Consider the following 27,291-nt stretch of genomic DNA (forward strand, 5'->3'; position numbering starts at 1 on the left):
GAGACTAGCCTGAGCAGCAAAGTGAGACCCTGTCTCCACAAAAATGTTAAAAAGTTAGCTGGTGTGATGGCACACACCACCTATAATCCTAGCTGCTCAGGAGGCTGAGGCAGGAGGGTAACCTGGGCCCAAGAATTTGAGGTTACAGTGAGCTATAATCATGCCACTACACTTCAGCCTGAGCCATAGAGTGAGATCGTGCCTCAAAAACAATAACAAATAAACCTGCAACCTTTAAAAAGGTAGTTGTGATCATGCTGTAAATAGTCTTCTTCCCCCATCTTTATGCTCTAATATCTTCTAGAATATAATAGAAAGTATGTTGAAGATACTGACTCTTAAAGAACAAACAGCTTAATCACACCTAAGTATCATTCCATATAAATCTTAAGGCTAAAAGTTGACTAATTACTCTGAAGTAAGTTTTATGCTTAGAAACTACCAATGATTTCAATGTTCTAAGATAGAAAATGCACTGTTATGCAAAAAAATTCCCTGATAATACCAGAATAGATGATGTACCTTTTCTGAAATGTACCTTTTCTGAAATGAAGTGATAGTTAACCTATCTAGGTACATACTCTTGTGATCTAGTCCACAGAAATGGATTTAAGATTTTGTGGATTAAGTACCTGGATATATCATAATGCTATATAAAATATCTGGTCCTAAAGTAAATGTACAACTACATATCAAGAAAGATTATCTATCCCAGTTAATGGGGGCAGAGCAATGAGCAAATAAAACGTGTATGTGGTTCAGAATAAAAACCAATGCACATATACTTTCTGACTGGAAACGTATTTTTAAAGAATTTAGTGTACCATAACAAGTGTCTTACTCATTTGAAAATTCTAGGTATGTAAATATTGAATTCACTATCATATTTATCTGTTAAGTCCTGATTAAGCAAAAGTCTATAATTAAAAATGTAGAAACAAAAAAAAAAGATTGTTTTCTTTTACACATGGATATAAGAAATATCAGGATCAAGCAACTAAATAAAGCAGTCTTCAGAAGGTCCACCATGATTTGCTGATTACATGCACTAATTTATTTCTTATCTCTCATCTCCCTATATTATATTGCCATCAACAACAAATTTTTAAAAAGTATCACTGCTCCTTAAGATACCTTTATTCGTTCTCTTAAAGACAGGAGTCAGAGGATGGGAGTCAGCAGAGGCCAAGAGAAAGAGTAGCCGTTAAAAAATTTAACATCCTACCTTTATAGCTAGAAAATTCAGTCCACTCTCATTGGCCAACGCCTTTGCTATCATTGTTTTAGAACACCCAGGTGGCCCATACAGAAGAACTCCTTTAGGTGGCTGAATACCCATTCGAATGAACGACTCTGGGTGTTTTAAGGGCCATTCCACAGCTTGTTTCAACTTCAGTTTGATATTTTCCAGTCCTCCTATATCTGACCAGGATACCTGAAAAATAGGACATTTTCCAAACGTAAGTTTTGCCAGGACAAACAGATTACTAAAAAAAAAAATAAAACATATCATTAACAGAAAACTTGCAAAAAAAAGAATATAACCATTTAAGAATCAGGAAAATCCTTTAAAAAATTCCAAGAATATCCAGAAGTAAATTAGGAGTACATAAAATGTTAACTGAATAATGTAAAAATACTAAAACAAAATCTGTTTGTAAGTCTTGTATAAATAACCATTTAAACAACTGAACATACCGTTAAGTCTAACCTTCTAGAAAGATTTCGAAGTTAGGTTTCATCTGTCTGAAAGTGGTTTGAGTCAGTCATCCAAGGTCTCATCTATATATCTAATTTCTTACACTTCTTTTTTTAGCAAAACTACTTCCAAGTATATTTTTGTAGATATTTATGGAACACAATCACTTTTTTCTTTGGCATATAAATAAAATATCTCCAAGATTTTATTTTTCTCAACTAAGAAATACCCCCAGAACAAGACATCTCTTTATATAACATGTCTTAAGAATATATGCATACCAGAAAACATACACAAGAAATAGAAGAATGACACAGGAATCCACACGTTGAAGAACTTAACAACTGTAACTACCAGTAATCATGAACAACCACCGTACAACAGAAAGGATACTAAGTACATAACAAACAAAAAAGGCCTTTGGGAGTTCCCAAGAAGAAAAGATTACTTCTAGCTGGAAAACAAACCTGAAAGCCAACCCTGAGGCTGAAGCAGGAGAATTGCTTGAACTCATGAGGCAGAGACTGCAATGAGCCGAGATCGGGCCACCGCGCTACAGCCTGGGCGACAGTGTGAGACTGCATCTTGAAAGTAAAAGGATAGATGAGATTCGGAAATGCAACAACAGGGAAATGGCTAGGTATAGGCCAAAAAATGACAGAAGGCTCAGAGGGTAAGAAGTATAAAAAGGATATGAGAAAAAATATTGGAGGGAAGGAAATAAAGAAAAGTTGAAGTCATATGGCATGGCGCCCTGAAGACCAGATGAAGGAATTCAAGATAACTCTTTGTACATACTTGGAAGTCTTTGAAGGATTTTTAATTTAAAAGGCAATATGATCTGATATGTCCTTCTGGAGGACTCCTCTGACAAGATTCATTAGAGAGATCAATTAATGACATAAATATCAGAAGAAGGAAAAAGCTTGAACTAGAGTAAACATGCAGATAACGAAAATTCACTGGAAAGATAATTCAGAGCTCAAGTTGTGGGTTCTGAGAGCAGAAGAAGAAACAGGAAAAAGTTAAAACTACATTTGGAGAGGGGTGGTGAAAAAGAAAATGGAATCAACGTAATATTCGTGATTCAGATTTAGAAAAATGAGTAATTAGAAGTTACATGAATAGAAAGAAGGGAACATGTTTAGGAACTGAGGAACATAATACATAAGGGAGCAATGGATTTGCAGTAGACAAATACGGACTATGTGATGATTAATTCATCCATATTAATGGAAAGATTATCTGGGGACGGAGAGATGCATTCTCTATTTCTTTGCAAGTATGTACAGACCCCATGTTGTAACGAATACTCCATCACAAGCATAACTCCTTCTTAATAAAAGTATTTCTTAGAGCACATAAGGTCTCACATATAAAGTACATTACTCATATTGCTTTATAACGTAAGTACAGCACAAACTTAAAAAACCAGTTTCACTCTTAAAAATACTATAGAAATCAATTCAATTGTATTGTACAAGTAATTCATAAAACTTAAGCTAGACCAAGCTTGTCCAACCTGCGGCCCAACACAGATTCGTAAAGTTTGTTAAAACACTGAGATTTTCTTGCATTTTTTTTAGCTCATCAGCTATCGTTCAAGTTAGTGTATTTTTTTTTAGTTCAATATAATTTTAAAATGTGTACAGCTGAAGGAGGGATATGATATTTTGTTAAAAAAAAAAAACAATTTTCACAGCATATATTTGGCCATTTTAGCTTTGTAGCGAATAACAGAAAAGGAAGTTTCTTTTCAAGATCCTCACTCCAGCATACTCAGCCAGGTACTCAGCAAGATGACACATTTCCTGGTCTGAAGCTCACAGCTAATTCCCCAAGTGGAACACCAATTCTCCTCCAGACAGACAGACAGACACACACACACACACACACACACACACACACACACTCCTTATTGTTACTGTCTTATTTTTACTGCTCTACAAAGGGCCTTGAGAATCCTTAATTTTAAATTTGGGTCTGCGTGCGGTGGCTCACACCTGTAATCCCAGCACTTTGGGAAGACAAGGCAGGCGGATCACAAGTTCAGGAGATTGAGACCATCCTGGCCAACATAGTAAAACCCCATCTCTACGAAAAATTAAAAAAAAAAATTAGCTGGGTAAGGTGGCGCACACCTGTAGTCCCAGCTACTTGGGAGGCTGAGGCAGAAGAATTGCGTGAACTCATGAGGCAGAGATTGCAGTGAGCCGAGATCACGCCACTGCACTTCAGCCTGGGTGACAGTGCAAGACTCCATCTCAAAAATAAAATAAAACAAAATAAAGCTGGAAAAAACGTGAAAGGATTCCTTAACTCATTGTCTGCGACAAATCCAACTACCTTTTAACTCTTAACAAGGGCAAGTATAAAATACTTGAAATTTACAAGATGCTCCATTTAATGGAACAACTCAAATGCTAAAAAATTTCAATCAAGTAACATGCATTAGTATTTTTAAATGTTACTTAAAACTTACTGAGACAAGATATGCAGCACATTCTTGGTATTATAAACTACTGACGACTGCTACTTCATGGTCAAAAACATTTTAAAAAGAGAAGAAATCATACATATTGGTATACAACAACGTCTGCAGGGAATGTCATATTTTACATTTTGTTAACTGAAATTAAACGTGACAAAAAAAACAAAGGTCTACAAAACCAACACCCATGTCATTTTAAATGATGAGGTAGACTGTTTCCTACACAGTAAAATAAAGATAACAAAAAAAACCCTGCAAGTTTCAAATCCTCTGGTAATAAAGAGTTCAGGTTATAGTCACTTTCACAAACAAGACATTCCTAAACTATAAGGTGGAGAGGTCACACTCAGACAGGTTCTGTACTTGATGTGTTACTCGGAGATTCAATAATCAGTCTTGGATCAATCGGCTCTCTCCAAAATACAGTGATCTTGCTCTCCTGCATCTCAGAGTAGTCCACTACCTTAGTTCTACTTTCATTGTGATACCAAATCAAATTTCCCAGATTCTCTCAAGGCAGGTAAGGATCAAATAATTTCTATATCTACTTGTTGGGTCTCTGGATTGCAGCTTAATATTTTTGCTTCCTTGTAGTCAGAGAAATCAGGAGAGTAACTGGATGTTAGTTCCAAAAGCTTAAGTGCAATCTTTTCTCCAACATTAGGGGCAGCTGCAAACAGTGGTAACAGACCATAGTCCTTCTTGTGCGTCTCTACCGGATTCTGGATAACAGTAGATAAATCTTTTACCACTTCGTTTAATTGCTGTTGCCTCTGGTTGTCAGTGCTTCTATTTACAACACAAGAGACAGGATGCCCTCGTCCTTGACCTCTCCCCCACATGCTCCGTCCCTTAGCTCCCTTCCAAGAAAAAAGGTTTTCTCCTCTACCCCATCCCCTTCCTAAACTAGTGGGGACAGACACATTGGGAAAAGGACCAGGAACTTGTCTACCACCTTTTGAGCCAGAACGCTTCCATCCAGCAGCACCTGCAGTCTATGATGACAGCCCTGGGCCTGGACAACCTCTTCCTGCAAAAAGGCCTCCTGTCTTTAAGAAACCCGCAGCACACTCCGGGGAGCTCGATGACATCAAGCATTGGTCATCTGACTCTGAATCAGAATCTGAACTAGAAGATGATGTTCCAGAGGTCTTCCCTTTGCTGGGGGTAAGGCTAAAGCCAGGTTTTGTAGCCAGTTTGTCTGCAGTTGTATTTTTGGTAGAGGGTCCTTCTTTTGATAACTCAGTTGGTAATTTTTCTGAGGAATTTCTGGCCTCTAAAGTGACTTTGCTGGGACCATCACTATTGATTCATGATAAGACTCAGACTCCAAGGAGGAACTGGGACTCTCCTTTGACTGAATGCTTACACCACCTTTCCTTTTGGCTTTAACAACGCTGTTTTTAGCAGAGCCTTTTGGAGAACTACAACTCTGACTGGCCCAGTCTTTTACTGCCTGTACTTTAGAAGACTTGGGATTCCTGGCCTTTTTTTTTTTTCATATTCATATTTCTCCTTTTTCTTTGGTGATTTTCTTTTGGTCTCTTCATTATCATCACCCACTGTGTCACAGGTTGCTTTGTTTCTTTCTCTCTTTTTTTTCCCCTGACAGTCTGATCTGTGACAGCTTTTGGTTCCAGATCCAAGACTTTCTCATTGTCGTTATTGTTCTCTTTCCTCTTCCAATACTTCTTTTAATATTTGTAATCTGGTTCAGTTTCTTTATCCTCCTCTAACTTAAATGCCTGTTTCTTTGCTTTTCTAAGTGATAAATGAGCCGTCACCATCACCAATAACTACAGAATTTCCAACAACTCCTCTCTCTTCTAATTTAACTCTGAGGCAGTCGTTGTCTCTCACCAGGTGTGCACTCACAGGTGAGACAGGAGTCCCCACTCCAGGTAAAGGCCTCAGTACTGAAGCCAAAGCTCTGGCGAATGAGAGTAATTAGATCTATGATGACTTGGCATCTGCTCAAGTCGACCAGAAGCAAGAAGGCTGTACACTATTGGATAGTTGGTGGTAGGTAATCAAATAGAAATCATACCCTATTGGCTCAGGGGCTGCCATCTTGCTCGGTGCTCATGTTAGTATATTTTATGTGTGGCCAAAGACAATAATTCTTCCAACGTGGACAAGAGAAGCCAAAAGATTGGACACCTCTGAGCAAGAGACATAGTATCAAATTTCAAACTACATCAGAAGATTTTGAACTTGGTCTATAAGTTTAACAGTTTCACATGAAACAATTTAACTATCTTTCCCAATGTTTCTTATCTAGTCTAAATGTAATGCACTTGTACTTAAAGAGAACTGCTCCTTGGGGGCACAAATGAGAGCTACATAAGTCCTCAATCTTTCCCAATGACCCAACACTTTCCACATGTAAAACTGTATTTATATGACTATCAAGGCCTGTGTGGAAAAGGTAAATAATTTATTAAAATGTGCAACTCTCAAGATATTTCTACATACCAACTCTCCTAGAGACAGTGGCAAAGAAAGAGTTAGAACTAAATATTATAGGTATAAGATACTCACCTTCACTTCTGCATTTCATTACTAACTGGTGGAGGAAGTTCCCTCTCTCAACTTAGGAATCTCCAACACAGAGTTACCAGAATAAATACATATTCTGTAGACATTTCATTATTATTCCCTCTCCTGGATTGTTTAAGATGATTGTCTATATCAAGACTTTGTGCTACTGGCATTTAATAGCAAAGATTAAAATAAATTAAATGATCTGAATTATTTTGAAGACAGGAAGAAATATAAGAAAATGCCCAAAGAGGAACATTACCTAGTGTGATAATCTCTCTGTGAGACACACGCTAAGAGACCTTTTACCTATTATGGAAGTTCTCTAAAATGTAAATGAAAAACATCAATCAAGTGATGCTTACAGTCTATGAAGATCCATGTGTTGGCAGAAGGGCTATCATTAAAGAAGGAGTAGAGGACGTTAAGAAGAGCATTAAGTATGCTAAAACAGAGTAACTGAAGTTCTACTTATGTCTCAGATGGCAACAGTGAACTATAAATGTAAGATACTGGCTTCTTGGTGAAGAATGTTTGTCACGTAATTAGATACACCTTGTTATCTTCCTCATAAGTAAGAATAAAAAGCTTTCAAAGAAAGGGAAAAGAAGGTTTAAAAAAAAGAGCTCAAAGAGAAAAGACTCCATTTAAGAAATAATTAAAGTTACTTTTTAAAAAAAAGTTTAAATAACTAGCTTGGGAAAGGTAGTGTTACAAGTATGGAATAGAAAAGGGAATGGATACAAAAAAAAATACAAAATCAAACTGCTGGGGAAAAAAGCTCAACTCTACTAATTAAAGCCAAAACACCCAAATTAAAACAGTAAAAAGCTGTTTTCAGCTTATAAAATTAGCAAAGAATAAAATATGAACTTCTCAAGGCCAGTGATATACAAAGAGACAACATTGCCACATACCAGTAGAAGAAAAAAAAAATCAAAATGTTTATTAAATATACTTGGCAACATATTTTAGAAGTTCATACACTTTTACCTAATAATATTACTTCCTAGACTATCCTCCCAAAACACTTCAGGAAATACAAAAAGATTTTTTCTTCAAAGATTCATGGCACAACACTCTATATGACAGGAAAGAACCTAGAAACAACCTCAATGCTAAACGTCAAACGATTATTAAATGAATTACAGAATACCCAAAGAATGAACAATCCTATAGAAATTAAACAGATTTTAGAAGATATTTTATATTTTCTGAAAATTTATGTAATTTAAAAAAGCAGAATATAAAGCTTATAATGCATTGTAATGCCAATTAAAACACATACACACAGGTCAGGAGTTCAAGACCAGTTTGGTCAACGTGGTGAAAAATAAAGAAATTAGTCAGGCGTGGTGGCAGGTGCCTGTAATCCCAGCTACTCAGGAGCTGAGGCAGGAGAATCACTGGAATCTGGAGTCAAATGTTGCAGTGAGCCAAGATTGCACCACGCCAGCAGTGAACTCATATTTAATAAGCAAAGACATTAAGATGGGAATTATTCAAGTTTAAAAAATACAGACACCTGAAAAAACATGAAAAATATTATCAACTTAAAGGTAATTTTTTTCAAACTGTATAGATTTCAATAATCAGTTTAATGGTTATATCAAAATCTAGCTCAATTTCTAAAATATCATTACATTACAATCACACTTTAATAAGTTTACTATGCATTGTTCTCAGATCTGGCTATGCATGAAGTCAAACCTTATAAATATAATAAATTATCCCAAATAACTTCCCTTAGATTACAAAAATATATGTCTTAATTCACCTTAAAAATGGTTAACCATTTACCAAATGAGGTTTTTAAAAACTGTCTACTTTCGTCAGATGAAGAAAAAAAAAAACCTCATAAAAAATGGAAACTTAAAAAAAGTAACAAAAACTAAGACTCAGATCATGAAAATGGCATAAAACTCACCCACAAAATTCTTTATAACTCATTAAAATATTTTGCTTTTTCTAATTTACCAAATTCCTTGTTCCCTACAATCATCAGCAAATGCTTTGAATATTTAAGAAAACGAGTCACTCCTGCAAGTCTTACCATGGCATAGCAGAACTGGGAAAGATAAAGGAATATGAAAAAGACAGAGGGGAATTCTACTGATTGACCCCCAAGCCCAGGAGCTAGGCATAGGTTTAAGAAGTTTCTTAAGTGAATTTTAAGTCATTCATATGGAGTACTACATAACCAAATGCCCCAAAATTAGAAGAAATCACTTTCAATAGTAAAATTGTTTAAAGGAGTTTTGATTAGTTTTCTTGAAAATTTGAGGCATAAGTAATTAGTAACTAAATGAAAGGGCATTTGTTGTATATGTGCATATCACTAGGACCTTCCTAACCTAGTGTTTGGTAAAGAAATAAATTAATAGGCAGACACGTATTTCTCTTGTATTATCTTACAAATAAAACAACAAAAGGGATAAAAGTGGCAGAGGGAAAAGCTGGTAGGAGGTTAATTTGGGCAATATAGAAAAAATTGGAGATTTGTTGCACTTACCAATCCATCATCTAGGTTTTAAACCCCACATGCATTAGGTATTTGTCCTAATGCCCTCCCTCCCCTAGCCCCCCACCCTACCCTCACCGACAGGCCCTGGTGTGTGATGTTCCCCTCCCTGTGTCCATGTGTTCTCATTGTTCAACTCCCACTTATGAGTGAGAACATGTGGTGTTTTGTTTTCTGTTCCTGTGTTAGTTTCCTGAGAACCTGCACATTCTGCACGTCTACCAGAACTTAAAGTAAAAAATAAAAATAAAGAAAAAAGTTGGAGAGTTAGTATTAAACCCATAGAAGTGGTCAGGTGAAAAAGGTTACCAACATGTAAAAGTGTGCAAAGCCTATACATATATACCTCGCATTACCTTTCCTAGCCCTGATCTGTCCAAATAGTTGGGTCACGAATTCAAACCATTTTCTCTGATCTCCTTTGATGGTTAGCTGATAATAAAATTCTTATATACATAGAAAGAAAAACCCTCCTCTGCCCAGATGTTTGTTAAACAGGAGGCAAAGAGAGAAAGATCCCTCTGGATCAGAAATGTCAGCAAATTCATATAAGCAAACTTCAAAAGCAGGTCAGATTCTGTGTCCTGAGGTATAGACCAGAAAGTAAGCTCCCCCATGGGCAAGAATAATCAATGCTGGCCGGAGAGTAAAGATGTTGGGTCAAGAGGACTGTTACTCACCCTTCGGTTTAAAGGCAAAAGGTAGGAGGACAAACCTCTGATAAGGAGTAAAGAAATGGGCCATATTTAAAAAAGAACAAAGATTTTAACTTACCATCAAAGTTTGTCCCTGAATGTTGAATGTGCTACTTGTAATGGCTGAGGGAACGAGTTTACTGGTATAGAACCAACTAGGGAACTTGGCCCAAAGTATGTCACAAGAAAATTCTGGAAGAAGAACTTGGCTTGAGAAATTGGACATGTATCTCAGGCACAGAGTGAGTTCAATGAGATAGGTCAAGCAAGTCTCAGAGAAGTAAGCAAGCCTATGTGGTTAGATCACTGAGCAAAAATTAACTTTCTTAGGGTAGAAATTACCTAATTGCCATCTTTTATGACTTTGGGTAAGTGCAGGGCCTGTGTTACAACTGTGCATTTATGGCTAACAGAAGAGTCAGGCTGCTATAAGTAGAGTTGGTAAAGGTTTTAGTATTTAATATCCATTCATTTTCTCAATTATTTATGTATTCTCTCATTGACTCAGATATATTCATGTTACTGCATGGCTGTTTTGAGTGCTTGGCCTGACTCTAAGAATATAAAATGAACAAAGTTGACATGGTCTCTACATTGTAGAGCTTACAGTCTGGAAGGAAAAAAATACATTTAAAAATACACTAATAATTATTTACTTTAAGGACTAGACAAAAAATTATATGGGATACTACAAGAGCCCATGACAGGCCTTGAGGGTCCTCTTAAGCTAAGCATGGCTTCCTACAAGAGCTGACATTTAAGCAACTATATGAAGAATGAGTGGGAGTTAGGCAGTTAAAGAGAATGAATGAGTTTGTACCGTTTGACACCCCAATATTAAATTTTAATTTGGCTTGTAGAAGGAAAAGAGGCATATGAGAATAATAGAAGAGTCATGCTGAAGGACCAGACTGGAGTTTTACTCCAGACTCTAATTTAGTAAAAGAGACCCATTTTAGCTTCCCTAATCTGTGACTTGACCAATTATTGTTCTCCCTTCTGGCTTCCTTTCCCGTTGTCTCTAGGAATATATGAAGTTGTGTACAGAGATCTTGACACCACTGCAAAAGAGGCTGCATATTAATTGAAAGTTATCATATAAGAAATGCCACTGAGGGCCGGGTGCGGTGGCTCAAGTCTGTAATCCCAGCATTTTGGGAGGCTGAGGCGGGTGGATCACGAGGTCAAGAGATCAAGACCATCCTGGTCAACATGGTGAAACCCCGTCTCTACTAAAAATACAAAAAATTAGCTGGGCATGGTGGCGCGTGCCTATAATCCCAGCTACTCAGGAGGCTGAGGCAGGAGAATTGCCTGAACCCAGGAAGCGGAGGTTGCAGTGAGCCAAGATCACGCCATTGTACTCCAGCCTGGGTAACAAAAAGCGAAACTCTGGTTCAAAAAAAAAAAAGAAATGCCACTGAGAACAAATTCTGCATGTAAGTAGCATATTGGCCTAAAATATGATTAAGTATTTCTGAGGGGCTGGGAGATTTTTTAATTAGATCATTAAAATTTCAAAACTAATTTTATACATTAGTTACACTATGATGAGAATGGAACTTCATGTCTGGTTTTCCTCCACAAACCCACAATCCCAGTCAAACCAAACATCAGCCAAACTCTAATTGAGAGGCATTCTACAAAAGACCTGACCAGGATACCTTAAAGTTGTCAAGGCCATCGAAAATAAGAAAAGAAATTGTCATAGCCCAGAGAAACCTAGAGACATGATGACCATATGTAATGTGAAAATCTACAAGGGATTCTGAAACAGACTAAGGATATTAGAGAAAAACTAATGAGATCCAAATAAAGTATGGAGTTAGTAAACTAGAGAATTATGTACTGGTGCATACAAAAACATGCATCAGGCACAATATTCCAGTATGCATGTGTCTTGGGCCATGCTATACCAGTTTGACCAGATAAGATTATACTGACAGTGTGATTTATGGTAAACGCTTGTTTTTGCTCTGGGAAGTACTAGAATCTGGGTAGTTGAGGTCAGTCATGCCCGCACTGTAGTATACCAATGTGACTAACCTCCAGCAAAATTCTGGACACTAAGGCTCAAGTGAACTTCTCTGTTTGGTAGTAACTCCATACCTGTTGTCACACATAGTTGCTGGGAAAATTAAGTGTGTTGCCAGGTGACTCCACTGGAAAAGGACATCTAGAAGCTTGTACCTGGTTTCTTCTGGACGTTACCCATGTACCTTTTCCCTTTGTTTATTTTTATCTGTATCTTTCACTGTTAATAAATCACAACCATGAGCATATGGTTCACAATCTCACAAAGGGTCAGGAATAATGCCTCCTCCCAATAGCTTCTGAGTCCAGTGAGTCCTTCTAGTGATCATTGAGCCTGAGAGTGGCCTTGGAGAGCCCCAATGAAGACAGATGCACAGACAGATAGGTAATAAAACTATAAACAAGAGTTCTCCAGAACTCATACCTCCACCTACTCTCCATCTACATTCAACCTAGGACATTAGAGAAAACATTATACCAAGGCTTTAAACTTATCCTTAAATATATTTCAGGCCTATGATGGAATTCTCAAACATCTGCTAGTTTTCAGATTAATTTTAATCAATCTACCTTACTTTTCCCATTTTAGCATCATACTCAATGATGAACAGGAATCGGGAGTTGTTTAATGAGTATGGAGTTTCTGTTTGAAAAGAAGAAAAAGTTCTGAAGATGGATCCAGTGATGGTCGTACAATGCAAATGCACTTAACAATGCCACACTGTACACTTAAAAATGGCACAGTGTATGCTACATATATTTTACCACAGTAAAAATAAACAAATTTTCCCCCCACATATGGTTCTCAAAATTTCAAGTTATAAAGTTTCTATAAGACTATGGTTACACACAAAAATAGGGTTAACTCTATCTAGGGGGATAGAAATGAATCAATCATCTAAATGTAAGCATTAAAATTATAAAACTCTTAGAAGAAAATACAGAGCAAATCGGCCCTTGGATTTGACAACAGTTTTTCAAATGGGACACCAAACATACATTCAACAACAGCAACAAAAACATATTGGACTTAATCAAAAATTTTTAAAAACTTTTGTGCTTCAAAGGACCCTATGAAGAAAGTGAAAGAGACAACCAACTGAATCGAAGAATATATGTGCCAATCACATATCTGATAAAGGACTTGTATCTAGACTACATAAAGAACTCTCACAACTCAATAATACATAGAGAAATCACCTAGTTAAAAATGAGAAAGGATCTGACTAGACATTTCCCTAAGGGAGAGACAATACAAATGGTCAATAAGCAAATGAAAAGATGCTCAACATCATTAATCATTTGGGAAATTAAAGTCAAAACCACAATGAGATAATACTTCACACCCACTATGATAGCTATAATCAAAAAGATAGAATAATAACAAGTGTTAGCAAAGAAATGGAAAAACACGAACTCTCCATATACTACTGGTAAGAATGTAAAATGGTGCAGTCACTTTGGAAAATATCTGGAAGTTCCTCAAAAGATCACACATAAAGTTACCATGTAACCCAGCAATTCTACTTCCAGATATGTACCTAAAATAATTAAAAGTATTCAAACCAAAACTTGTACATGAATGTTCATAGCAGGATTATCGTGATAGCCAAAAAGCAGAAACAACCCAATTGTCCCTCAACTGATGAACTGATAAATCCAATGGGCTATAGTAAAACAATGGAATATAATCTGGCAATTTAAAAAAATTAAATACTGATACATGCTACAACAGGCATGAACCTGGAAAACCTTATGCTAAGTAAAATAATCCATTCACAAAAAGCCGCATATTTTATGATGCCATTATATGAAATGTGCGGAATAGGCAAATCAAAGTGATTGTCTAATGAGATGGGCAGGTTGGGAGGTAATGAGTAAAGGGTAGAGGGTCTCTTTTTCGGATGACGCTAATCTTTAAAAATTGACTGTGGAAGGCCAGGTGCAGTGGCTTACGTCTGTAATCCTAGCTCCTTGGGAGGCCGAAGTGGGTGGATCATGAGGTCAGGAGTTCAAGACCAGCCTGGCCAAGATGGTGAAACCCCATCCCTACTGAAAATACAAAAATTAGCTGGGTATGGTGGCATACACCTGTAGTCCTAACTACTTGGGAGGCTGAGTTTTTTTCCTGGAGCTAGGATACCCTTCTTTACCTGCCTTTGGATATTGGAACTGTAGGTTCTCCAGCCTTCGCACTCTGGGAATCGCTTGAACCCGGGAGGCGGAGGTTGCAGTGAGCAGAGATCGTGCCACTGCACTCCAGCCTGGGTGACAGAGTGAGACTCTGTCTTTAAAAAAAAAAATTGACTGTGGAGATGGTTACTTGAGTCTATGGATAAACTAAAGACCATAATTGTACCCTTTAAATGAGTAAATTGTTTGGTATGTGAATTACATCTAAATAAAGCTGTTACACAACAAAAACATATGGTGTGATGCTAAAATTAGGTGTCAGCTTGACTGAATCAAGGGATATCTAATAGCTAGTAAGGCTTTATTTTTGGATGCTTTACTAGCTATTAGATATCCCTTGATTCAGTCAAGGTGCTTCCAAAGGAGAATGGTGTGAATTGATGAAGTGAGTTGGGAAGATCAGCCCTCAATATAGGCAGGCACCATCCAATCAGCTAAGAGCTCAGACAGAATAAAAAGGCAGTAAAAAGACAAATTTCCCTTTTTTTTCCTGGAGCTATGATACCCTTCTTTACCTGCCCTTGAATATTGGGAGTGTAGGTGCTCCAGCCTTTGGACTCTGGGACTTATACCAGCAGCCTCCTGGATTCTCAGGCCTCAGCTTCAGACTGAGAATTAAATCACTGGCTTCCCTGGTTATGAGACCTTGGGACTTGGAATGAATTACGCTACCTTCTCCAGGCTTCCCTATGTCTCCAGCTTGTAGGCAGCCTATGAGGGACTTCCCAGCCTCCATAATTGTATGAGCCAATTCCTGTAATAAATCTCCCCCAACGGTCCATCCATCCATCTGTCCATCCAATGAGCCATCAATCTATCTATCTGCCTATTTACCTACCTACCCATTCATCCATCTACCCATCCATCCATCCATCCATCCATCCATCCATCCATCCATCTATCCATCCATCCATCCACCCACCCATCCATTGGTTCTGTTTCCCTTCAGAATCGTGACAAATACCTATGGAAAAACTATTTCTGAAAAATAGACTACTATAAACTGCTTCATAAAATATCCTCTCAGCCATTCAACTAACATTCATTTAGCTGTTATTATTTGCCAAGCACTAGGGATACAAAGGTATACAAGACATAATTATGTTCTCAAGGCATATATGTGTATTTGGAGTCCATGTGTATGGAGAGGATGAGGTGTAAATATTATAGGATCTTTGGGAACTGAGAGGTCATAAAATAATTTTCCAGGCAGATGGGAGGACAGCATGTGCAAAAATATGAAGTGGTTCACCAAGACTAGAGCATAATGTGAGATGCAAGTGGAGAAGGAGGCTAAACTAAAGAGCACAGATTTCATCCTAGAGATGATTGATAGGCAGTTAAATAGGCAGTTATGCTGATGATAGACTTTAAGCTATATCAGTAATTTATTTTGGAAAGATCACACTATGAAGTAATGGGACCAATGAACTAAAGGGTGAGATCAAATGAGTATACAATTACTTCATATCTACTACAGTAAAGTGATGAAGTGTGGTACCACAAAAGAACCACATTAACCCTACTAGTGGGTACTAGTCTTTACGTGAATTATCTCCTTTACTCTATGAAAATATGTACCTGTAGCAAATCAAGTATTTACAGAGTACTGATCAATTGTACAAAGAAGCACAGCATATGCCTCTATCACAACTTCAACATTATTTCTAAATACAAAACAAGGTAACATCAGAAATTGAAAATGAAATTTTTTAATTTAGAGTCTGAGAGGAAGACTATTTGATTTCACCAAAGTTAATCAGGATCAGAGCTGAGGACAGAAACCGATGATCCTTCCAGTAAATTGCTATTTCTCCCATTTTCCTCCTTTATAAAAGCACAAGAAAATTAAGGTATAAAAAGAAAAGTGAAATGAAAGAGTTAAACTTCTGAAATATTTAAGGTTAAAACTGCAATCTTGATTTTGGCACTATTTCCTGGTAAAAAGTAATCTACTTTCCCAAATGTGCTTTCCTGTTCAATTGCTATTACTTAAAACTATAAAAATGCACAAGAGAAGTTGGCAAGAAAGATTGGGATCTTGGGAGTGATAGAAGACACTTTTCTGTCTAGACAACAAGAAGCAAATCAAAAGAAACCAAATTTAAAAGCCCTGCCAAGGACCAATATGGAATTAATAGAATTTCCACAGGTTATACTATTTATTACAAAAAAAGCATTCCTTTATTTAATAAAGCATCACAGAAACCCTCAATCTTTGAGTCTGTAAAAAATAAAATATAAAATACAGTACTGTATTTAAGGAATGCAAAAATGAATTTCTTCTAATTATCCTAAGGGCATATGAAGAATTAAATATAATTATAGTCAATTAAACTATTTCACTCAAACCTTTCCACCAGAAATGTACTGCTAATGAGCTTATCCTACAAAACTCAACTCACTGTCACATTCTGATGTTCTAGGCTCATCTGAAAAGGTGCCAGGTAAAAATATAGTAGTAAATTTTAAGTATGTAATTAGTGAAAGAGACAGTCTTTTAATTATTCATATAATAAAGATAACTGATACATTTTAAAATGACATTAAATAAGAAACATTTATGTAACTAATGATATTTGGTATACACTCAATTTGATAGTCAACAACCTCTAAGTTTAACCTGGATTGGAGCTTACTAAGGGGTTTGGGTTACAGTCCTGAGGCTCTGGCTGCAGTTCATTTTACAAAATCAGGTTCACAAGAAAATGGAGTACTATCTTTCTAATGGTTTATACATCAGCTCATTGTGAACCAAATGTCCAAATTCTGAAAACTAGAATCCAAAGGCAAGATCAAAAACTGTAAAGATGAATTACTTCCAAATAATAAGGAACAACCTAAAATGCTACATAAAATGAAACAGAGAAAGCATGGAGATGAGGTAAGGTAGGTTTAGATGCATAAAATAATTAAACTTGAGGATACTCAATTTGTATATATTTGGTTAAGAACACCATTTATCATTAATAACTGTTACGGCACACACAGATAAATCTATCACAATGAAATATTAAAAGCACGATTTTTTGTTTACCTTATTAAAATAAGAATTTTTAATAGTAGATAAAAGCAGCAAAATGTTTCTGCAGAAAACATAAAGGATTTCTTTATATCCTTCCAGATTAGATTGTGTAGGAATATTATAGGCATTTTTATTCTAAAAGTGTTAAATTCACTGAACATGGATTAAAATTCATGAAAGAAATCAACTGCTTTATAAAATATGAGAAGTCTAAAGATGGTTCATGAGGGTAATAATAGACTTTATTGTACTTTGGTAAAGAAGAAAAATGAGAAATTCACTTTCACATATATCTAAAATTTACCATTAATCTAAAGTTTATTCATGAAAATTACAGTTATTCATTCATTCATTCACTCAACAAATATTGATTGGGTATCTACTATGTGCTATTCATATGCTAAGTACTAAGGATATAAATAAAAGGTAACAACCTGCTGTCATGTACTATAAAATCCATGAAAAGCAAGGGTCCGGCTATCTTTTATCTAAAAATTTAGCACTCTTATAGGAAGAAGATATTTAATAATTATTTTTCTTTTTAAAATCTATATTTATCTAAAGATTATTCGCTATCAATTTCTGATAATAAAGATCTTTCCAAAAGTTAGGGAAATGAACTTTAGAGAAAAGTAAAAGAAAATAACCAAGTGAAAATGAGTTCTTGCTTAAAGTTTCATAATTTAAAATTTTTATCATGTATCATAAATTAGAACCTGTCTGAAAACAAAAATTTGTTTGTCACGAGCTTTAAAAATCACACATTTTAGTCTTAAACTTTTATTTCTAAAAATCATAAATGCAAAGATTTACACACAAATATCTTTATAACAATGGTATGGAAAAATACAGAAAAGCCTAAATATTTGAGAGTTAAGAATCAAGCAATTAAAGTTTATCCATATAAAAGTCTTTGGCATAGTCATTTTAAAAGTTTTGCCAACAAATTTTTAAGTAAAATATGTACTATATAATTTTAAGTGAAAAAAGCAGAATATAAAACTACTATATCTTAAGATTAACGACATTAAAATATACAAAGAAGGCTAGGCTCTGTGACTCACATCTGTGATCCCAGCACTCTAGGGGATCGAGCTGAGCAGATCACCTGATAGACCAGCCTAGAAAAACCTCATCTTTACTAAAAAAAAAAGAATACAAAAATTAGCGGGGCATGATGGCACACGAGTGTACTCTCAGCCACTCAGGGGGCTGAAGCAGAAGAATTGCTGGAGCTGAGATCAAGATTGCAGTGAGCTGAGATCACAATGCTGCACTCCAGCCTAGGTGACAGAGCGAGGCTCTATCTCTCATATACATATGTACATACACACGCACACAAAAACCCCATAAGAACTATAACAAAATGTTAACAGCTGTTATCTCTGGATAAGACAATTGGAATTTCACAATGAATATTGGCATATTCCTAGATTCTAAGGATTCATACTGTAAAGAAAACACATTTGAACTTAATGTCACCGTAATCACCATTTAGGAGCTCCAAAAGAAGGAAACACTACATTTAAGTAGGTGGCTAACACTTGTGGTCTCCTAAATTAGTAATGTATTAACATTTATATTATAACTGACAATATTTCCATCCTAGCACCTTTCTTGCAAACTTAAATATAACTAGGCAAGTGTGAGTTGGAAGTTTTAACTTTACCCACTAAAATATTTTCTGAAAAAGATGCTAAATGCCCACTATACTATTTTTTAAATGTTGATAATTACCCATTTCAAACAGGTTTTCTATACCAAAATAAGTATTTAACCATCTGCAGAAATAATCTGGAGAAATTTCTGTAGATGTAATTGCCAGAAATCAGGAAACTGGATTTTTGGGAATCCAATTACAGAAATGTTGACTTCTCAGGAAAATTTTTATATCTGAAGCAAGCATAAAAAGCAATATAAGAAAGTACTTTAGCAGTGTTAATCACTCCAGAGCTCATGAGTAACATCACAGTACACCATGGCCTTAGGCCAAATAATAAAGCGCCAAATGGAAAATGGCACAAGTCCATGGACTGTAAATACCGTATTAAAGGAAAATACAGGAAAAAGATATTTCATTAGAGCAATTAAATATGCAGTTGTAGTACCAGTTCCTATGATGAATAAATGAGTTTAGTAATTCCAAGAGTGGATGCTGTTTAAACACATTCTCCATTGGCAATAATTTTAAGTCTGAAACCTTACTATATGTTCTTTAGTTCCAAAATGTTTTAAACTCAAAAGTGTTTTTGAATGGTGTAGATAGTTTGTAACTATCAACTTAAATTCTGACATGTGGCATTTGATGACTGGGCATCTACCTGACCCATTATTTTATGCAAAAGTAGGCAATAAAACACAGATAAATATTGCAAATAAAAAGAACTCATAATAATCAGCCAAGATTTTATAACATCAATTCTAGAGAAATAAAGTTTCTACTAACCCAATATCATTCATTATTACATAATTCCATTTGTCAAATTATTTACATTAAATGAGTATGTTCTGCTACAGAAATTTTTGAAAATTAAGTTAAAATTCAATAGTGAATTTGAAAATGTCTCAGAAAGAATTTAAAACCACACTAAGTAACCTAAACTAACAATAAGTCCCTAGGGGATGTGCCTATCCATAGAGCACTGTTTCTCAGTCTAAATTTACAAAACAACGTATTATATAAAAAGTTAACAAGTATATGCATCCTTTAGCTTTTTGTAATTCAATACCCCAAAAATTAGTGACTTAAAGCAACAGACATATGTTATTTCTGACAGTTCTGAGGGTTAACTGGGTGATTCTTCTGATGTGGACAAACTTCAAGCGGGATGGGATAGTCCAACATGATGTCACATGTCAAGTAATTGGCAGGACACCTGGGTTGAAGAACTCTCAGCTAAGAGGGCTCACACTGTTCCACAAGGTCTCTCTTCCTCCAGGAAACTAGTAAATATTTCTTATTACAGCTAAGGCAGGAGTTACAGGAACAGCAAGAGAAGGCAAGCCTCAAGCACTTTCAAGCCTGTTTATATCATGATTGCTGATATCACATTGGCCAAAGAAAGTAACAGGGCCAGGCACAGACTTAAAGCCTGAGAAAACTGTTTCTGCTTGTTTTATCATAGGAGTACAAACCTACAACACAAAAGGGCAAACACATAGTGATTTGAAGAACTTGTGGTCATTTATTGCAATCACATTGCAAACTACAAAAAGTCCCTGCTCCCCAAGCCATGGCAACTAAGTTTCCATAAGAAATCCTTTTTATCACTTCATAATGATAAATATTAGCATATTAAAAGACTCTGAAAAGTCCAGCAGAAAAGAAACTATTGGTTTTATTTGAACCATCAATTCCCAAACTTATATGACCACAAAACACATTGTTCAAGGAACACAGTCACTTCAAAAAGTGAAAACAGGTTCAGTGCGGTGGCTTGCACCCGAAATTTTAGCATTTTGGGAGGACGAGGTGGGAGGATCACTTGAAGCCACGGGTTCCAGACCAGTCTGGGTAACAAGGCAAGACCTGGTCTCTACAAAAAAATAAAAAAAATTAGCAATTTCCTGCTATTGCTAAAAAATAGCATGTGCCTGCTATTCCAACTACTCAGAAGGCTGAGTCAGGAGGATCTTCTGAGCTGAGAAATTTGAAGCTACAGTAAAGTGAGCTAGGACTGAACCACTGTACTCCAGACTGGGTGACAGAGCAAGCTCCCAACTCTTAAAAAAAAAAAAACAACTAAAAACAAGTACTTATCATTCCACACACTCTACTTCATTGATCTAACATCATTTTAGTTTCCTTTGTTTTGTTTTTTGTTTTATTTTTAGCTAACAATTTAAAAACATTAGTTAAGGACCAAGAGACCTACGGATACTGAAATGCCTATACACAATGAGGTAAAGGATACAACTAGGCCACCTCTAACATGTTGCTAAGTTTTCAAATAGTTGCAATGTTAGAGCTTTTGGAAGAAACAGTACAACTCTGATGAAACTGATGATGGAAAGATGGCAGAATAGGAATTTCTACTGCTCTTTCCTCACAGAAATATCAGTTTGAACAACTGCCCACACTTGAAAATACCTTCAACAACAGGTAAGGAATCCAAGAGAGAGATTACAGTAGCAGGGGTGGAGAAAAACTTTAAAAACAGGCCAGGCACAGAAGCTCACACCTGTAATTCTAGTACTTTGGGACGGCCAGGTGAAAGGACTGGTTGAACCTAAGATTCAAGACTAGCCTGGGCAACATAGTCACACCCCATATCTACAAAAAATAAAGTAAAATAAAAAATTAGCTGGGTGTGCTGGCATACCACAGTAGTAGTCCTAGCTATTTAGGTGACTGATGTGGGAGGGTCAATTAAACTCCGGAGATTGTAGCTGTAATGACCTGTGATTGCACCACTGCACTCTAGCCTGAGCAACAAAGAGGGACTTCATCTCAAAAAAATAAATAAATAAACAAATAAGAAAACATGTATTGAAGAAACTAGGAAGTAAAGTTTCTCATCACATGCTTCATCCTACCCCTAACCTCCGGCAACACAATGTGGAGAAATACTGTCCACATGGAAAAAGGGTGACATAAGCATCCAACTTTCCCAGATTCCAGTACTTGGCCTGTACCAATGCAAGGACAGCCCCACAGTCCCAGGATGGATCCCTGTAAACTTATGCTCTAGGCCCACACATGAGCCAGGTTTGCACTTGCAGCCCCAAACTCCAAACCAGCCACTGTAGACTTAGACTGGTCTCACGCTCTGACCAACCGCTATGGTCCTGAACTAAAAGCCTACCTCAGCGACAAGTGGCACCCATGAACTCAGGCTTCAGGATCACCCCCATAGACACAGGCTCCAGGTCAGCCCCAGTGGACAGGGCTCCAGAACTGTCCCTGGGGCCTCAGGCTCCCCCTCCATCCCAGCACTAAGCCTGCCCTCCTTGGACCCAGACACCAAGACCATCCACCTGCTGACCCAGACAACAAACCAGGCTATCCAAGGACTACAGCAGCAAGACAGCCTACCCAGCACCACTAGACAAGCTGACTAGTGAAGGGCTTTCCCTGTAAAGACAAGACTCATTGTTTACTTTTTCACATGCACAGACGATAACGTAAGTCCACAAAGATCACAAATAATTAGAGAAACGGGACACCAAAGGAACAACATTAAGCACCAGTAGCAGACACTAAAGGACCAATGATACATAAACTGCCAGATAAGAATAAAAAATAATCACCTTATAGAAGATAAGTAGCTAGAGGAGAACTCAAATAACATAAATCCAGGAAAACAATGCATGAAAAAAGTGAAGGATTCATTCAAATGAAGGAAGAGAAAACAATAAAATAGCTCTAGTAAGCCCTTACCTATCAATAATCACTTCAAATGAAAAGAGGTTATATTTGCCAGTCAAAAGACAGAGTGGCTGAATGGATTAAAAAACAAGATTCAAAATTACACTACCTGTAAGAGATTCACTTCAGCTTTAAACACATATAGAATATGTTCATTTTAATTGCTATTTGCATGAAAATTGCTATGAAATAGCATGATTGCTATTTCATGCAAATAGCAATCAAAATAGAGCTGAAGACTCACTTTAGCTTTAAGAACACATATAGAATACGTTCATTCTTAAATATGTTCGTTCTATGTGCTCTTAAATACATCCATTCTATATGTGTTCTTAAATACATTCATTCTATGTGTTCTTAAAGCTGAAGTGAGTCTTCAACTCTATTTTGATTGCTATTTCATAGCAATTTTCATGCAAATAGCAATTAAAAAAAAGCAGGGGTGGTTATACTTGTATCATACAAAACAGACTAAGTCAAAAACTGTCAAAAAAGGCAAGGAAGGTCATTATATAATGAAGAAAGAGTCAATTCATTAACAGGATATAGTGATTGTAAATATATGTGCACTGGAGCACCTACATACATAAAGAAAATATTAAAAGAACTGAAGGGAATAACATACAGCTGTATAAGAACAGTACAAGACAACAATAATCCACTTTCAACAATGGACAAGTCATTGAGATAGAAAATCAATAAGGAAACAGCAGACTTGAACAGCACTATAGACTAAATGGACCTAACCAACACATACAGAATACTCTACTCAATGGCAGCAGAATACACATTACTTTCTTTTCTAAAAATAATTATTAGTATTTTTTATTTTTCCACAAGTTATTGGGGTACAGGTGGTATTTGGTTACCTGAGTAAGTTCTTTAGTGGTGATCTGCAAGATTTTGGTGCAGCCATCACGTGAGCGGTGTACACTGTACCACATTTGCAGTCTTTTATCCCTCACCCCCTTCCCACTTCTTCCCCTGAAATCCCCAAAGTCCATTATATTCTCATGACTTTGTGTCCTCATAACTTAGCTCCCACAGATCAGTGAGAACATACTATGCTTGGTTTTCCATTCTTGAGTTACTTAGAATAATACACACCTAATATTGGAGCTCTCAAATTTATAAAACAATTACGAATGGACCTAAGAAATGAGATAGATCGCAACACAATAATAGTGGGGGACTTCAGTACTCCACTGACAGCACTAGACAGGTCATCAAGACAGAAAGTCAACAAAGAAATAATGGAATTAAACTATACCTTGGAACAAATGAACTTAACAGATACATACAGAACATTTCATCCAACAACTGCAGAGTACACAAGCTATTCAACAGCGCATGGAACTTTCTCCAAGATAAACCAACTGATAGGTAGGTCCACATAAAACAAGCCTCAAGAGACTTAAGAAAACTGAAATTACATCAAGCACTCTCTGAGACCACAGGGGAATAAAATTGGAAATCAACTCCAAAAGGAACCTTGAGAACCATGCAAATACATGGAAATTAAATAACCTACTCCTGAAATCAAGATGGAAATTCAAAAATTCTTCAAACTGAGAACCTTTAAAAATTCTTCAAACCTTGAGAACCATGCAAATACATGGAAATTAAATAACCTGATCCTGAAATCAAGATGGAAATTTAAAAATTCTTCAAACTGAATGACACAGCCTATCAAAGCCTCTGCAATACAGCAAAGGCGGGCCTAAGAGGAAAGTCCATAGCCTAAAGCGCCTACATGAAAAAGTCTGAAATAACTCTGAAAGAACACAAATTGACATTCTAAGGTCACACCTCAAGGAACTAGAGAAACAAGAGCAAAATTACGAAGATCAGAGCAGAACTAAATAAAATTGAAAAAAAAAATACAAAAGATAAATAAAACAAGAAGCCATTTATTTAAAAGATAAAATTAATAGACCATTAGCACAATTAACCAAGAAGAGAGGAAATCTAAATAACCTCATTAAAAAATGAAACAGGAGATATTACAACTGACACCACCAAAATACAAAAGATCATTCAAGGCTACTATGAACACCTTTATGCATATAAATGAGAAAATACCAAAGAGATGAATAAGTTCCTGGAAAAATACAACCAACCTAGCTTAAATCAGGAAGAATTAGATGTCCTGAACAGACCAATAACAAGCAGCGAGACTGTAATGGTGATTTAAAAATTACCAACAACAAAAAAATCCAGCACCAGACAGATTCACAGCAGAATTCTACTAGACATTCAAAGAACAATTGGTACCAATCCATTTGACACTATTCCACAAGACAAAGAAGGAACCTCCCTAATTCATTTTATGAAGCCAACATCACCCTAATACCAAAATGAGGAAAGGACATAACCAAAAAAGAAAGCTACAGACCGATATCCTTGATGAACATTGATGCTAAAATCCTTACTTAACAAAATACTAGCCAACTGAATCTAACAACATATCAAAAAGATAATCCACCATGATCAAGCAGATTTCATACCAAGGATTCAGGGATGGTTTAACACACGCAAGTCAATAAATGTGATACACCACATAAACAGAATTAAAAACAAAATCACATGATTATCTCAACAGATGCAGAAAAAGTACAATGAAATCCAGTGTCCCTTTATGATTAAAACTATCAGTAAAATCAGCATACATGGGACATACCTTAATGTAATAAAATCCATCTATGACAAACCCACAGGCAACTCAACACTGAATGGGAAAAAGTTGAAAGCATTCCCCCGGAGAACTGGAAAAAAACAAGGATGCCCACTCTCACTACTCCTCTTCATTATAGTACTGGAAGTCCTAGCCAGAGCAATCAGACAATAGAAAGAAATAAAAGGCATCCAAATCGGTAAAACAGAAGTCAGACTGTCACTGTTTGCTGAAGATAAGATTGTTTATCTTGAAAACCCTACAGACTCCTCCAGAAAGCTCCTAGAACTGATAAGAGAATTCAGTAAACTTTCTGGATACAAGATTAATGTACACAAATCAGCCTTTTCTACACACCAACAATGACCAAGCAAAGAATTAAATCAAGAAATCAACCACTTTTACAATAGCTGCAAAATAAATAAATAAATAAAATACTTAGGAATACACCTAACTAAGGAGTCAAAAAACCTCTACAAGGAAAACTACAAAACGCTGTTGAAAGAAATCATAAATGACACAAATGGAAACACATCTCTAGTGTGATTTTTGAGGGGTGCTGAAAGAGCTTTGTTTTGTCATATTACCAGGGTTGGTTTTCTGGTTCCTTCTCATTGGGTAGGCTCTGTCAGAGGAAAGGTCTAGGGCTGAAGGCTGCTGTCCAAATTGTTTTGTCCCATGGGATGTTCCTTTGATATAGTACTTTCCCCCTTTTCCTATGGATGTGACTTCCTGTGAGCTGAACTGCAGTGATTGTTGTCTGTCTTCCAGGTCTAGCAACCCAGCAAGTCTACCCAGCTCTGGGTTGGTACTGGGGGTTGTCTATACAGAGTCCTATGATGTGAACTATCTATGGGTCTCTCCGATATACATTCAAGTGCACATGAAACATTCTGAAGGATAGATTGTATCTTAGGCCACAAAACAAGTCTAACAAATTTAAGAAGACTAAAATCATATCACATATCTTTTCTGTCTACAATCACATGAACCAAAAATGAATAACAGGGGGAAAAAATAGGAAAATTCACAAATATGTGAAAATTAAACAATATACTCCTGAATAACCAATGGGTCAAAGAAGAAGACAAAAGAAAAATTTTTTTAATCTTAAGACCAATGAAAATAGAAACACAACATACCAAAACTTTGATACAGCAAAACCAGTTCTATGAGGAAAGTTTATAGCAATAAATACCTACATTAAAAAAAAAAGAAATATCACAAATGGACCGTCTAATTTTACACAACAAAGAAATAGAAAAAAGAACAAATTAAGTACAGAGTTAGCAGAAGGAAGGAAATACTAAAGATCAGAGCTGAATAAAATGGAGACTAGAAAAATAATTTAAATGATCAATATAAAAAATAATATAAAAAGATCAATATGAGTTGCCTTTTCAAAGGATAAGCAAAATTGACAAACCTTTGCCTAGACTACTACAAAAAAAAGAAAGAAGACTCAAGTAAATAAAATCAGAAATGAAACAAGAGACACTACAATTGATATCACAAAAATGCAATCATAAAAGACTAATATGAACAATTACATGGCAAGAATTTGGCCAACCAAGAAGAAAGAAAGAAATTCCTAGAAACACACAACCTACCAAGAACGAATCATAAAGAAAATCTGAACAGACCAATAATGAGGGAGGAGAATAAACCAATAATCAGAAAGCTCCCTAATGAAGAAAATTCCAAGACCTGAGAAGTTACCCTCAAGCATTGGCATTACTTCTCTAAATACTTAGAATTCACCAAACTCTTCCAAGAAACTGAAGAGGAAGGAATACTTCCAAACTTACTTTATGAGGCCAGCATTAATGTGATACAAGAAGGCTGTAAGAATAGAAAATTACAGGTCAATATCCCTGGTGAAAATAGATGGACATATCCTCAAAACAATATTTTCAAACCAAATTCAATCACACATTAAAAGGATCATACACCATGATCCAATGAGATTCATCCCTAGGATGCAAGGCTGCTGGTTTGACACATGCACACCACCTTAAAATGACAAAGAATAAAAATCATATAATCATCT

General features: G+C 36.1%; 1 protein-coding gene and 1 pseudogene across 11 annotated transcripts in view; both read right to left on the bottom strand.

Moving 5' to 3' along the window:
• Nucleotides 1–27,291, bottom strand: part of AFG2A (AAA ATPase AFG2A) — a 406,233-nt gene that overhangs the window by 309,338 nt on the left and 69,604 nt on the right. For all 11 annotated transcript variants that reach the window (XR_013532907.1, XR_013532908.1, XR_004740664.3 and 8 more), the window contains one exon: nt 1,226–1,435. Coding sequence is in view for 7 of the 11 variants with exons in the window: in XM_078366537.1 (XP_078222663.1) it covers nt 1,226–1,435 (210 nt within the window). In the remaining 4 variants the exon portion in view is untranslated. The remainder of the gene's footprint in view (nt 1–1,225; nt 1,436–27,291) is intronic.
• On the bottom strand, nt 4,293–10,173 carry LOC103791859 (coilin pseudogene; annotated as a pseudogene).

This window comes from Callithrix jacchus, chromosome 3 (assembly GCF_049354715.1).
Source record: "Callithrix jacchus isolate 240 chromosome 3, calJac240_pri, whole genome shotgun sequence".
In the NCBI taxonomy this organism is placed as follows: domain Eukaryota; kingdom Metazoa; phylum Chordata; class Mammalia; order Primates; family Cebidae; genus Callithrix; species Callithrix jacchus.